The sequence below is a fragment of the Taudactylus pleione genome, unplaced genomic scaffold, assembly GCF_031769625.1.
Source record: "Taudactylus pleione unplaced genomic scaffold, aTauple2 ptg002781l, whole genome shotgun sequence".
NCBI lineage: Eukaryota > Metazoa > Chordata > Amphibia > Anura > Myobatrachidae > Taudactylus > Taudactylus pleione.
In genome coordinates, this window is record NW_028287156.1 from 86,980 (window position 1) to 103,431 (window position 16,452).

General features: G+C 41.9%; 1 protein-coding gene across 2 annotated transcripts in view; it reads left to right on the top strand.

The window, feature by feature from the left end:
* The window catches only part of LOC148431122 (uncharacterized), a 101,531-nt gene that overhangs the window by 84,541 nt on the left and 538 nt on the right, over nucleotides 1–16,452 (top strand). For both annotated transcript variants that reach the window (XM_088466317.1, XM_088466318.1), the window contains exons 13-14: nucleotides 3,094–3,198; nucleotides 3,272–3,361. In XM_088466317.1, the coding sequence (XP_088322443.1) occupies nucleotides 3,094–3,198; nucleotides 3,272–3,361 (195 nt within the window). The remainder of the gene's footprint in view (nucleotides 1–3,093; nucleotides 3,199–3,271; nucleotides 3,362–16,452) is intronic.

The following is a 16,452-nucleotide window of genomic DNA, read 5'->3' on the forward strand; positions in this document are numbered from 1 at the left end:
TATGGACTTCGTAGAAACAGAGATAACAAAGGTAAGTTCTTACCATATCTCTTGTTATTATTATACAGAGCGGTGTCACCATTATCAGTGTATACTCAGTATTATTATACAGAGCAGTGTGACCATTATCAGTGTATACTCAGTATTATTATACAGAGCGGTGTGACCATTATCAGTGTATACTCAGTATTATTATACAGAGCGGTGTGATCATTATCAGTGTATACTCAGTATTATTATACAGAGCAGTGTGACCATTATCAGTGTATAATCAGTATTATTATACAGAGCGGTGTGACCATTATCAGTGTATAATCAGTATTATTATACAGAGCAGTGTGATCATTATCAGCGTATACTCTGTATTATTATACAGAGCGGTGTGACCATTATCAGTGTATACTCAGTATTATTATACAGAGTGACCATTATCAGCGTATACTCAGTATTATTATACAGAGCGGTGTGACCATTATCAGTGTATACTCAGTATTATTATACAGAGCAGTGTGACCATTATCAGTGTATACTCAGTATTATTATACAGAGCAGTGTGACCATTATCAGTGTATACTCAGTATTATTATACAGAGTGACCATTATCAGCGTATACTCAGTATTATTATACAGAGCGGTGTGACCATTATCAGTGTATACTCAGTATTATTATACAGAGCAGTGTGACCATTATCAGTGTATACTCAGTATTATTATACAGAGTGACCATTATCAGCGTATACTCAGTATTATTATACAGAGTGACCATTATCAGTGTATACTCAGTATTATTATACAGAGCAGTGTGACCATTATCAGTGTATACTCAGTATTATTATACAGAGTGACCATTATCAGCGTATACTCAGTATTATTATACAGAGCGGTGTGACCATTATCAGTGTATACTCAATATTATTATACAGAGCGGTGTGACCATTATCAGTGTATACTCAGTATTATTATACAGAGCAGTGTGACCATTATCAGTGTATACTCAGTATTATTATACAGAGCGGTGTGACCATTATCAGCGTATACTCAGTATTATTATACAGAGCGGTGTGACCATTATTAGTGTATACTCAGTATTATTATACAGAGCAGTGTGACCATTATCAGCCTATACTCAGTATTATTATACAGAGCAGTGTGACCATTATCAGTGTATACTCAGTATTATTATACAGAGCGGTGTGACCATTATCAGTGTATACTCAGTATTATTATACAGAGCAGTGTGATCATTATCAGTGTATACTCAGTATTATTATACAGAGCGGTGTGACCATTATTAGTGTATACTCAGTATTATTATACAGAGCAGTGTGACCATTATCAGCCTATACTCAGTATTATTATACAGAGCAGTGTGACCATTATCAGCGTATACTCAGTATTATTATACAGTGCGGTGTGACCATTATCAGCGTATAATCAGTATTATTATACAGAGCAGTGTGATCATTATCAGCGTATACTCAGTATTATTATACAGAGCGGTGTGACCATTATCAGTGTATACTCAGTATTATTATACAGAGCGGTGTGACCATTATCAGTGTATACTCAGTATTATTATACAGAGCGGTGTGACCATTATCAGTGTATAATCAGTATTATTATACAGAGCGGTGTGACCATTATCAGTGTATACTCAGTATTATTATACAGAGCGGTGTGACCATTATCAGTGTATACTCAGTATTATTATACAGAGTGACCATTATCAGCGTATACTCAGTATTATTATATAGAGCGGTGTGACCATTATCAGTGTATACTCAGTATTATTATACAGAGCGGTGTGACCATTATCTGTGTATACTCAGTATTATTATACAGAGCAGTGTGACCATTATTAGTGTATAATCAGTATTATTATACAGAGCGGTGTGACCATTATCAGTGTATACTCAATATTATTATACAGAGCGGTGTGACCATTATCAGTGTATACTCAGTATTATTATACAGAGCGGTGTGACCATTATCAGCGTATACTCAGTATTATTATACAGAGCGGTGTGACCATTATCAGTGTATACTCAGTATTATTATACAGAGCGGTGTGACCATTATCAGTGTATACTCAGTATTATTATACAGAGCAGTGTGATCATTATCAGTGTATACTCAGTATTATTATACAGAGCGGTGTGACCATTATCAGCGTATACTCAGTATTATTATACAGTGCGGTGTGACCATTATCAGCGTATAATCAGTATTATTATACAGAGCAGTGTGATCATTATCAGCGTATACTCAGTATTATTATACAGAGCGGTGTGACCATATCAGTGTATACTCAGTATTATTATACAGAGCGGTGTGACCATTATCAGTGTATACTCAGTAATATTATACAGAGCGGTGTGATCATTATCAGTGTATACTCAGTAATATTATACAGAGCGGTGTGATCATTATCAGTGTATACTCAGTATTATTATACAGAGCGGTGTGACCATATCAGTGTATACTCAGTATTATTATACAGAGCGGTGTGATCATTATCAGTGTATACTCAGTATTATTATACAGAGCGGTGTGACCATTATCAGTGTATACTCAGTAATATTATACAGAGCGGTGTGATCATTATCAGTGTATACTCAGTATTATTATACAGAGCGGTGTGACCATTATCAGTGTATACTCAGTATTATACAGAGCGGTGTGATCATTATCAGTGTATACTCAGTATTATTATACAGAACGGTGTGACCATTATCAGTGTATACTCAGTATTATTATACAGAGCAGTGTGACCATTATCAGCGTATACTCAGTATTATTATACAGAGCAGTGTGACCATTATCAGTGTATACTCAGTATTATTATACAGAGCAGTGTGACCATTATCAGCCTATACTCAGTATTATTATACAGTGCGGTGTGACCATTATCAGTGTATACTCAATAGTCACACTGCTCTGTATAATAATACTGAGTATAGGCTGATAATGGTCACACTGCTCTGTATAATAATACTATCAGCCTATACTCAGTATTATTATACAGTGTAATGTGACTATTTTCAGCGTATACTCGGTACCTGTATACTGAACTTGCCTTTTTTGTGTTGTCAGGTCACGGAGTCCCCGGAAAGCTATTGATTCCCTGAGGGATTCTCGTTCCCTGAGCTACTCTCCTGCAGAGCGCCGTCGCGCTCCGTCTCCCCCACCGCGCCGGAGGTAGGTTGGCTGACGGCTGATGTTTCGCTTCCCCTCTGCCGGGTACAGGGCTGACATCTGCTTGTGTTTGCAGGGAACATGCGTCCCGGCGAAGCCCCAGCTCTCCTGATAGGAAGCGCAGGAGGGATACTCACGGATCCAGGTTCTCGCAGCGGAGGTCCAGGTAATGGTGCTGCATGAGTTGCTGAACCCAGGGATGTAGCTAGAAGCTCTGCAGTTCTGCTGCTGTCACTCAGATTGTCACTTGGTGAATGTCGATGAGGCACTACGTGATTTCATGCTTTACTATCCTGTGTAGTCATAATGCTGTTAGTACGGTTTAAATGACGCTTGTATCCTGTCAGCATTTTGACTGTTAAAATAACTGTTGACCAATCGTATGTCCCCTTTTTTAAACCTTCTGTGTATCTGATTACATTATAACACTAAAGCCCTGAGGAGACATGTATAGGAAATGAGCAGCGGATGGCGCACGCCATAGGCCGGACACGGGACTCCTCCCCTCTGACGTCTCATGTGGTATCTGTACGATCCCGTGTATTAATGTTCTATTATCATTACCGCTGACTGTTACCTGTCATGGTTCCTCTGCCATAGGGGCAGAGAGAGACAAAATAAACTTCTTATAAAGAATTAGAATAATTATGTGAGTGTTTGATACGAAAAAAAGTATAAAACTTTAAACAATAAAAAAACAAATCTTAGAGATTTCTGCCAGATCCCTATAGCTTACAGAGAACCGCCAGATAACCTGCCAGATCCCTATAGCTTACAGAGAACCACAAGATATCCTGCCAGATCCCTATAGCTTACAGAGAACCACAAGATATCCTGCCAGATCCCTATAGCTTACAGAGAACCACAAGATATCCTGCCAGATCCCTATAGCTTACAGAGAACCACAAGATATCCTGCCAGATCCCTATAGCTTACAGAGAACCACAAGATATCCTGCCAGATCCCTATAGCTTACAGAGAACCACAAGATAACCTGACAGATCCCTATAGCTTACAGAGAACCACAAGATAACCTGACAGATCCCTATAGCTTACAGAGAACCACAAGATAACCTGCCAGATCCCTATAGCTTACAGAGAACCACAAGATAACCTGCCAGATCCCTATAGCTTACAGAGAACCACAAGGTAACCTGCCAGATCCCTATAGCTTACAGAGAGCCACAAGATAACCTGCCAGATCCCTATAGCTTACAGAGAACCACAAGATAACCTGCCAGATCCCTATAGCTTACAGAGAACCACAAGGTAACCTGCCAGATCCCTATAGCTTACAGAGAGCCACAAGATAACCTGCCAGATCCCTATAGCTTACAGAGAACCACAAGGTAACCTGCCAGATCCCTATAGCTTACAGAGAACCACAAGGTAACCTGCCAGATCCCTATAGCTTACAGAGAACCACAAGGTAACCTGACAGATCCCTATAGCTTACAGAGAACCACAAGATAACCTGCCAGATCCCTATAGCTTACAGAGAACCACAAGATAACCTGCCAGATCCCTATAGCTTACAGAGAACCACAAGGTAACCTGCCAGATCCCTATAGCTTACAGAGAACCACAAGGTAACCTGCCAGATCCCTATAGCTTACAGAGAACCACAAGGTAACCTGCCAGATCCCTATAGCTTACAGAGAACCACAAGGTAACCTGCCAGATCCCTATAGCTTACAGAGAACCACAAGGTAACCTGACAGATCCCTATAGCTTACAGAGAACCACAAGATATCCTGCCAGATCCCTATAGCTTACAGAGAACCACAAGGTAACCTGACAGATCCCTATAGCTTACAGAGAATCGCCAGATAACCTGACAGATCCCTATAGCTTACAGAGAATCGCCAGATAACCTGACAGATCCCTATAGCTTACAGAGAATCGCCAGATAACCTGCCAGATCCCTATAGCTTACAGAGAATCGCCAGATAACCTGCCAGATCCCTATAGCTTACAGAGAATCGCCAGATAACCTGCCAGATCCCTATAGCTTACAGAGAATCGCCAGATAACCTGCCAGATCCCTATAGCTTACAGAGAATCGCCAGATAACCTGCCAGATCCCTATAGCTTACAGAGAATCGCCAGATAACCTGCCAGATCCCTATAGCTTACAGAGAATCGCCAGATAACCTGCCAGATCCCTATAGCTTACAGAGAATCGCCAGATAACCTGCCAGATCCCTATAGCTTACAGAGAATCGCCAGATAACCTGCCAGATCCCTATAGCTTACAGAGAATCGCCAGATAACCTGCCAGATCCCTATAGCTTACAGAGAATCGCCAGATAACCTGCCAGATCCCTATAGCTTACAGAGAATCGCCAGATAACCTGCCAGATCCCTATAGCTTACAGAGAATCGCCAGATAACCTGCCAGATCCCTATAGCTTACAGAGAATCGCCAGATAACCTGCCAGATCCCTATAGCTTACAGAGAATCGCCAGATAACCTGCCAGATCCCTATAGCTTACAGAGAATCACAAGATAACCTGCCAGATCCCTATAGCTTACAGAGAATCACAAGATAACCTGCCAGATCCCTATAGCTTACAGAGAATCGCCAGATAACCTGCCAGATCCCTATAGCTTACAGAGAATCGCCAGATAACCTGCCAGATCCCTATAGCTTACAGAGAATCGCCAGATAACCTGCCAGATCCCTATTATATTATATATTGGTGCCAGACCTGCAGGGATATAGCTGGGCACACACAGTCCTTCTCCTGCCATGTATGTGTCATACAGGGAATCAGCCGTGTGTATAAGTGTCAGCTAATATCTATTATTTTCATCTTCCAAATAATGTAATCAGACCGGAGGAAGCAATGGTGGTGGTAATACATTACTATAATATCCTAATGGAAATGAGAGGTTACGTATCAATTCTCCTCCTCTCATGCTATAGATAATGGAGCACAGCATTACTGCATGATATAAATGTCTTATAAGTGACCGCAGATGGGGATGAATCTCCTCCTAGTTATCCTACTGCTGAGAGAGTGTCTCTATATCTGTGCTAAACATAAATACCTGCAATCCATAGGGAGCGCGTTCAGTGGAATGTTATACAGTAATCTCATGACGATCACTGCAGTATGGTTCCTGCATAGAGTAATCAGCTGCAGAGCCTCTGGCTCATAGCTGTGTTACATAGTACTGTCTGTTACACCATTACAGTATGGTACCTGCATAGAGTAATCAGCTGCAGAGCCTCTGGCACATAGCCGTGTTACATAGTACTGCCTGTTACACCATTACAGTATGGTTCCTGCATAGAGTGATCAGCTGCAGAGCCTCTGGTACATAGCCGTGTTACATAGTACTGTCTGTTACACCATTACAGTATGGTTCCTGCATAGAGTAATCAGCTGCAGAGCCTCTGGCACATAGCCGTGTTACATAGTACTGTCTGTTACACCATTACAGTATGGTTCCTGCATAGAGTAATCAGCTGCAGAGCCTCTGGCACATAGCTGTGTTACATAGTACTGTCTGTTACACCATTACAGTATGGTTCCTGCATAGAGTAATCAGCTGCAGAGCCTCTGGCACATAGCCGTGTTACATAGTACTGTCTGTTACACCATTACAGTATGGTACCTGCATAGAGTAATCAGCTGCAGAGCCTCTGGCACATAGCTGTGTTACATAGTACTGTCTGTTACACCATTACAGTATGGTTCCTGCATAGAGTAATCAGCTGCAGAGCCTCTGGTACATAGCTGTGTTACATAGTACTGTCTGTTACACCATTACAGTATGGTTCCTGCATAGAGTAATCAGCTGCAGAGCCTCTGGTACATAGCCGTGTTACATAGTACTGTCTGTTACAACATTACAGTATGGTTCCTGCATAGAGTGATCAGCTGCAGAGCCTCTGGCACATAGCTGTGTTACATAGTACTGTCTGTTACACCATTACAGTATGGTTCCTGCATAGAGTAATCAGCTGCAGAGCCTCTGGCACATAGCTGTGTTACATAGTACTGTCTGTTACACCATTACAGTTTGGCTCCTGCATAGAGTAATCAGCTGCAGAGCCTCTGGCACATAGCCGTGTTACATAGTACTGTCTGTTACACCATTACAGTATGGTACCTGCATAGAGTAATCAGCTGCAGAGCCTCTGGCACATAGCTGTGTTACATAGTACTGTCTGTTACAACATTACAGTATGGTTCCTGCATAGAGTGATCAGCTGCAGAGCCTCTGGCACATAGCTGTGTTACATAGTACTGTCTGTTACACCATTACAGTATGGTTCCTGCATAGAGTAATCAGCTGCAGAGCCTCTGGCACATAGCTGTGTTACATAGTACTGTTGCATCATGGAGCACTGGATGGAGCTGGTAAATTGCTCTGCACAGCGGAGGGTATGAGTATGCTGCATTGTGACTGTAGGAGAAGCAGCTGCATCAATGAAAGGACAGTAAGACCCATAGACAAGGCCTGGTCTCACCGCTTCTGCTTTCCCTTGTCTGGCAGTGAACGAGGGATGAGAGAGTGGTGAGCACAATGCCCCAGGGGAGTCCTTGCACACAGCCATGTCTCTTGTTACATTGCAGGCGAGGGCATGGGCTGAGCTCGGATGTGAAGGTGCTGGACAAAGGACGGATAAGGACACCTCTGGCCCACGTGTCTGTGGTGTAATGGCTGCGAGTGTGGTGTCAGCTGTGCGGCTTGTCACAAGCAGACTGGATGGGATGCACTGCGTTTCGCCTGTAGGGATTGGTCACCTGATCGCTATGGTGTCTGTTCTCTCCCTGCCTGATTATCAGCCTGTGTGCGGCCAATCACTGTGCTCCTCCATTAAGTGACAGCTCCTAACTCAGGGCTTGACAAATTTTTCTAAAATCTAGGAGCCAGGATGAAAGTGTAGGAGCCAGATCACAGTATAACCCCCCCAAAAAAAATAAAAAATTACAGGAGTGATTGAGGAGCACAGCTCTGTGTGTTATAAAGTACTCACTATACTAGTCCACAAATGGTCACAGTTGAATGGGTACAGTAAAATGGAGGCCCCCTACTACCGGGGAGCTCTATGCAGCTGGAGATAAGAGACTGTAGACATCCTGGACGTACAGGAGGATCAGCGTAGACTGGGACAGACAGCAGGGATCAGAGCAGGCCAGGATGTGGAGGAGTCGTCAGTGCAGGCCGGGGACGTACAGGAGGATCAGTGTAGACTGGGACAGACAGCAGGGATCAGAGCAGGCCAGGATGTGGAGGAGTCGTCAGTGCAGGCCGGGACGTACAGGAGGATCAGCGTAGACTGGGACAGAGATAGCAGGGATCAGAGCAGGCCAGGATGTGGAGGAGTCGTCAGTGCAGGCCGGGACGTACAGGAGGATCAGTGTAGACTGGGACAGACAGCAGGGATCAGAGCAGGCCAGGATGGAGAGGAGTAGTCAGTGCAGGCCGGGACATACAGGAGGATCAGCGTAGACTGGGACAGACAGCAGGGACCAGAGCAGGCCAGGATGGAGAGGAGTCGTCAGTGCAGGCCGGGACGTACAGAGGCACAGCGTAGACTGGGACAGACAGCAGGGATCAGAGCAGGCCAGGATGTGGAGGAGTCGTCAGTGCAGGCCGGGACGTACAGGAGGATCAGCGTAGACTGGGACAGACAGCAGGGATCAGAGCAGGCCAGGATGTGGAGGAGTAGTTAGTGCAGGCCGGGACGGACAGAGGCACAGCAGTCACCGCAGGCGACACTCAGCACATGCACTCCTGGGAGGTGGTAATCCCATATAAAAGAAAAAAGTGCATATAGTGCAATACCATTTCATCACATACAGACAATAAATGACATTTGAATGACAAATAAACAAGTAATATCACAGGCAGTGTAAACAATATTCAGCTGATAATGCCAATGCTGTCATATAAATACACAATTAGCGATGTGTATATGGACATAGCGACAGTCTCCAAATGGCTGGAGGACAACAATAACCGGAACATAGAAGAGAGCTCGCAAAAGTCTGATGTTTTCTGCGCATATAAGGATGCCGTAGTCCAGCGTAAGTGGCTGAGATGACTTTACACCAGCGTCCTTTGAAGATCCACACCTCTTCGTCCAGTGGGGTCCGTGAAGAAACAAGTAACCTAGGTCATATCACTGCCTGTGTTATTAGTTGTTTGTCATTCAAATGTCATTTATTGTCTGTATGTGATGAAATGGTATTGCACTATATGCACTTTCTTCTTTTATATGGGAATACCGCCTTCCATATTATATAAAGAAAAGGACAAAGCTTTGAACCGTCTTATCTGATGACTTCTGCAAGATGCAGCTTCCACTAGACAGCTGGATATAAGTCTTCGTAGGCTATAGCGCTGGAATTGTGGTGGTCATTGTTTTGCATGTTATATTTGGAGGGTGAAGGGCACCTCTTATGAATACCAATTGTACCAGCTGCTTCTCTTGGTTTTTTCCGTCAAATATCCCATATTGTTATTTCATGCCATGCCCCATAAAACATATGACTTCCAGACGCATGGTTCAGTAGAACATGATTATTTGACTGATGATACGATGTCCTGACATTCTGACTTGCTTCATAACAATATGGCTGCCCAATGGCTTTTTATGGCACATTAAAATTAACTTTTCTATTCTTGCGTTAATATTGGAGTGCTCGTTGAATCCTGTCCTGGCAACACAAGGGAATTTATTTCTGTTTATAACATAACCTTGCACCCAGATGTTATCCTTTAAGTGTGTGCGGATATAGATAGATATAGATAGAGATATATATATATATATATATATATATATATATATATATATATTATATATACATATGTTAATTTATTATATATACATGTTGAGTCTCCCATATCCAAATATTCCGAAATGCTAAATTATTTTGGCATGACTCAGATAATGAAACCTTTGAATTTTGATGGTTCAATATACACAAATTTTGTCTAAGGCACAAATTATTAAAAATATTGTATAAAATTACCTTCAGGCTGTCTGTCTAAGGTGTATATGAAGCATAAATTAATTTCATGTATGTAAACAAACTGTTTGAGCCACAAAATTATTGAAAATATTGTATAATATTACCTGCACTGTATGTGTATATTTGGGTACTATTCCCAAGATATTTCATTACGGTATGCAAATATTCCAAAATACGGAATATTCCGTTATCCAACATACCCCTGGTCCCAAGCATCTTGAATATGGTAGACTCAACCTGTGTGTATGCATGTACTTATGTGTGTGTGATATATATATATATATTTATTTTATTTTTTTCTGATGTTGGCACTTCCATTCAAGCACATTTTTATAACCGAGGTGCCAGTCAGATGATAAAATAATGTAAACAAGACAGCGGCACTCAGCGGGATCACCCAGATAAAGACTTCCTCAACACCAATCCTTAAACATGGTCAATGTTTCGGGTTTATTGCAACCCGTCTTCAGGATACAGAAGACAGGTTGCAATAAAGCTGAAACGTCAATCATGTTTAAGGATTGGTGTTGAAGAAGTCTTTATCTGGGTGATCCCGCTGAGTGCCGCTGTCTTGTTTAATTTATATATAATATATAATTTATTTATTTTTTTTATATATATATTTTTTTTGTTTTTTATATTTTTCCATAGAATAGGTTGGCGCGCACAAATAAAATTAAACATCCACCTGGGGTGCTTCCCCAATTCTCCCTCCTGGGCAGCATCAAAATATATCCTAGGTAGTAAATAAGGTGCACTCACCAGGGACTTTCCAAGAGTATAAAAGGTTTATTTATTCCTTACTGCATAGTCGCAGGACCTGTGAGACGACTTGTGACTATGCAGTAAGGAATAAATAAACCTTTTATACTCTTGGAAAGTCCCTGGTGAGTGCACCTTATTTACTACCTAGGACGGATATATATACATGTGTGTATATGTGTGTGTGTGTGTATGTGTGTGTATATATATATATATATATATATATATATATATATATATATATATATATATATATATATATATTTTTTATTTTTCTTTCTCTCACTAATTATCTATAGTGGGTGATAAAATAATATTTTTTGGTAAAGTGTTGAGACCATTAGTATAGTCCATGACACAAGTGGAATGACCTTATTCTAGAGACCTCTCTTATTTGTATGAAAATGACAGACTCAAACTACGACTGATATTACGCTGAGAAGCATCAGTACAAGACAGAGCGCAGACTGTGCACAGGTAGAGATACTTCATCTGAGTACAAGAGTTTAATATCAATCATTGACATCAGGTTGGTAATAACTGCTTAGAACGAGGGTGCAGTGAAGGTGGGTAAATGTGTTGCCCTATTGCACTTGGAATGAAGATAAATGTTATGATAATCATAGGTTCTCTCATTGCCTGAGGAATACACTGTAACTGATGTTTTTGTTCAGCCCCTGCCTGTCTGAAAATCCATTCGCTCTCCTTCATGTGTAGTGCTTTAGTGCGGTCACCTCCTCGGAGTCCTAATTTCCCCTTTTCTAGGCCGAAATATTTATAAATCTTGGATGAGAATGCCTGGCTACCGTGCTGACCGGTTTCATCTTGTTTAGATCCCTTGTTGCATTGCATATGTTGCATAGTTGTGCATGGGTCCTCATCTTCAACATCCTTGTTGTCATTCCGGCATCCTTAGTTTGGCACTTGCAGGTAATACAGCAGATCACATTTCTAGTTCTGCAGTTTGAAGAAAATTACTTTTATTTCTAGTTCTTGGCCAATTGTGTCTGATTTTGTTGATGTTCTCTATATGTGAGCATTCATTACAGCACATGGGTGGCTGCCAAACATATGGGGTACTTTGTTGGAGGTCTGATAAAGTTGGATTCTAACCAATTGGTCTCTTAAGACTCGGCGCTCTACGCCAACTTATATTTATCCGATTGTACATAGCTTTGGCCAGGTCATCATCGGACAGCAGGGTGTGCCAGTTTCTGTATAGTATATCTCTGGCTTCTTCCACCTATAAATCTAATGACGTTGGCCTTTCCCTCTTTGGGTTGTCATGGCAGATGAGAGCCTTGGCTCTTTTGATAGAGCCGTTGCTGTATCCCCATTCTTGCGGTCTGAGTAATAATTCCTTTGGATGATATAGGAGTCCTCACTGGAGCACCTCACAAATTCCCCTTTAGGAATATTTTTAATTGTGCGAGGGAAGTGCGAGTTACTGCAATGGGGCAGACTTGTTGGTAGATGTCTCCTCTCTGAAAATGTAAGTGCTTAATTTGTAGTTCTCGCCCTTGTAAATCCTGACGTCTAAAAAGGGTACACTAATTTTGTTACTTCTGCATGTCAATTTCTGTTTAAGGGGGTATCCAAATAGCGGCGAATGGCAAAAAATGGGGATTTTTTGCCGAGTATCCCCGTTCTTCACCAATGTGTGTTTTTTTTCTCCCTATCCTATTTCATCCGAAATAATAGGATCTTTTCGTCGAAAACACACAGGATCAGTGATAAGTTCAGACATATTTGTGTTTTCACCATTTCGTGGGCGAAAAACAGCACTTTTCGTGGGTTATATTTCTCGGGACACATCAGGTCCCGAAAGAAAAGACCTGTTAAGTGTCGGCATCAGGTGGACTTCGGGGCTAATTGAAGAGCCCCGCGGGATCCATTAGCACCCGTACAATGTTCGGGGATAGTTGGATACCCCCTAAGGCGGTGGTTGTTAAGATGTCAAGTTCTCCTTGTGTTCTATCCCAGATAACTAAAATGTTGTAGACATGTTGGGTATGTTTTATCCTGATCATCTTGGAAGACTATTTATTTCTCTCTCCTACCACTCCAGAAAGAGGTATGCATAAGTGGGGGCACAAGTTGCTCCCATGGCGGTTCCTCTTTCCTGGATGTGGAAGTGGTTGTTGAAAATGAAGTAGTTACAGAACAGAAGTAGATGCAGAAGAAAGTGCAGATATTTTAGAAGGAAGAAGGAACACAAGTTCTGTTATGGTGGATCCACCATACTCTGCAAACAATACAAACATTTCTATGGGAGATGTGCAATTATTTAATCCTTGATTATATACTATTACCCAATGGGATATGTGGAATTCATACTCTGCTACTAAAGGGGGTATATGCAATACTCTAAACAGAACTTGTGTTATTAAACGCTTATAAACAGATATTATGTGGTGGTGAATATTTAAACCCATTATATTTTGTACAACATTACTACCTCTTGGGAGGTGGCAATAATTCTATCCCTGTCCAAATATTATCGATATACTATGTTGTTGGACTAAAAAACATACTGTAGGACTAATTGTTCAGGTGAATATTAGAACTAATCTCTTAAATATTTTTCATTCCCTACTTGGCAATAGTAGAATTTGCATTGTATCTCCTTTATACCAATTCATTAATTGTGACCGGAAGGTAATTTTTCGGATGATATCTGAGGTTACCATATTTTTCATAATTTCGCCTGACCATGTTTTTTTTTTTTTTTTTCAGAATTTCTTTATTTTTTATATTATTTATTTTATCATAGTAGGTAGAAATAAAAGTTAAAGTTTTAATTACTACAACCAATACACTTGATATACATAGAGTGCCCCAAAAAAGGAATTTTCTTTCTTTTTTGCCTTTGCAAAAGACCAACCAGACTTTCCTTAGTGCATCAGTTGTATCTTTGACATATGTGGGGAGGCTGAGAACATGGTGTCTCAAATGAGCATCTAAATAGCAACTGGCTGTCTCTTAAGAGAACCGCCCTTCCCAGAGACTATAGGTCTCCCTGGTGGGTTCATTAAATCTTTGAGAACTTTGGGTAAAAGATCGGTCCGGTTTCTTGGGTATGGTGTCTGGAAGTAATCATATTCCATTTTGGTGATGATGCCATTGTTTAGGGCTCTATCAAGAATTCTTGAATATACATTTTTGAAGTTCTCAGTTGGGCTGAGTAGTTTGGTTATCTGTTGGTTTCTTCTAGATAGAGGTCCAATGGCCAGATAATTGCATTGCCGCCCTTATCTGATGGCTTTATAAAGTAGTCATCCCAACCTTCAATTTCATTTATTGCTATTTCTGTGAGAAATTAAGGTTACCCATTGGTGACCTCTATAAACTTCAAAGATGGCGCAAACCAAAGTCGCAAAATCTCTGGTTTCTGGACAGATGTCGTCCGGTGGAAGAAAGATTGAGCGTTTCTTACACATCTGTCTATGGTGTACAATAAGGATGCGTTCGGCATCCCATGGGAGGAGATTCCGACGCTCCGACGCTTACCATCCCGGCGTCACAATACCGGTGCCAGCATCCCGACCGCCTGGGTGCCGAAGGTAAGTAGCTGGGGGGGGGGGGGGGTGGAGGTTTAGGGGTTGTGCACAGGGGGTTAGGGGGGTAGGGTTAGGTTTAGGGTGTGGGGAGGGTTAGGTTTAGGGCGTGGGGAGGGTTAGGTTCAGGCACCACAGAGGGAGGGTTACCATACTGACCACCAAGTGTCGGTGTGTTAACCCTGCCGGGATACGGGTGTCGGGATTCTGACTGCCTGGGTCCCGAGTGTCGGTATTACATACCGATTCTGTACAATCTGGGTGCGAGTCCCCTCAGCGAGATCTTCTAACGCCGATAGACACCCATTAGTGTTTAACGTGCCCAGAAGCATCGGGTGTAGCTGTACAAATCCCTGTGACCTGCAGATGATTGTGTGTAATACAGATACATGGCTTTCCTACTACTGGGAAATGTAACAGGAGATTTATCACTAGCTGCCTGATAACTCCCCTGTGCCTCATTTATAGCAGGCAGTAATGCTGTGTGCCTCATTTATATCAGGCAGTAATGCGGTGTGCCTCATTTATATCAGGCAGTAATGCGGTGTGCCTCATTTATATCAGGCAGTAATGCGGTGTGCCTCATTTATATCAGGCAGTAATGCGGTGTGCCTCATTTATAGCAGGCAGTAATGCTGTGTGCCTCATTTATAGCAGGCAGTAATGCTGTGTGCCTCATTTATAGCAGGCAGTAATGCTGTGTGCCTCATTTATAGCAGGCAGTAATGCTGTGTGCCTCATTTATAGCAGCCAGTAATGCTGTGTGCCTCATTTATAGCAGGCAGTAATGCTGTGTGCCTCATTTATAGCAGGCAGTAATGCTGTGTGCCTCATTTATATCAGGCAGTAATGCGGTGTGCCTCATTTATATCAGGCAGTAATGCGGTGTGCCTCATTTATATCAGGCAGTAATGCGGTGTGCCTCATTTATATCAGGCAGTAATGCGGTGTGCCTCATTTATAGCAGGCAGTAATGCGGTGTGCCTCATTTATAGCAGGCAGTAATGCTGTGTGCCTCATTTATAGCGGGCGGGAATGCTGTGTGCCTCATTTATAGCGGGCGGGAATGCTGTGTGCCTCATTTATAGCGGGCGGGAATGCTGTGTGCCTCATTTATAGCGGGCGGGAATGCTGTGTGCCTCATTTATAGCGGGCGGGAATGCTGTGTGCCTCATTTATAGCGGGCGGGAATGCTGTGTGCCTCATTTATAGCGGGCGGGAATGCTGTGTGCCTCATTTATAGCGGGCGGGAATGCTGTGTGCCGTTATCTATAGCATGAGATGAGGTAAATGAACATGGCGGCTCGTGTATACGGTCACCTCTGGTCGCCATCGGGATATGTTAGTGCTATATACTGTCTTGTAATCCCTGACATGTAAAAGCGCCACCATCGTGTTCTCCAGGCTCATTGTAATATTTAGAACATAATCATTTATATTGGGTGACGTTTATACTTGCGTATCATTTCCTGTATGTAATATACAAAGCAGGAGAATTATTTATATGGTGCGTCCAGCTCTATCCCTGCAGCTCTCTGACCAATCAGTGACGAGACAGTTCTGCTGCTGTATTTCCATCTAAGCGATCTGACCTATAGGGTGTATATAGGTACTATAGGGTGTATATAGGTATCAGTCAGCACTCTCTCTTTTTTTTAAGATGGGGTCTTAAGTAAACGTTAAGTTTTATACTTCTCATATCCAAAATCTACATAGTTATAATATTTTCATAACTTTTAAAGAGTTCCCCAAAAACAGTTATATATATATACTCTATGCAAATTGTATTGATGTGTACAACCCAAATTTTCTGGGACCACCACCAACCTAGTGTCATCCAGCACCCACCTATAGATTGTCCTTTACTTTCTTTGTGTGTGTATATGTATATATAACAAATGTATTTTATGTTATACACTATATATACCATCATACTAGTGCG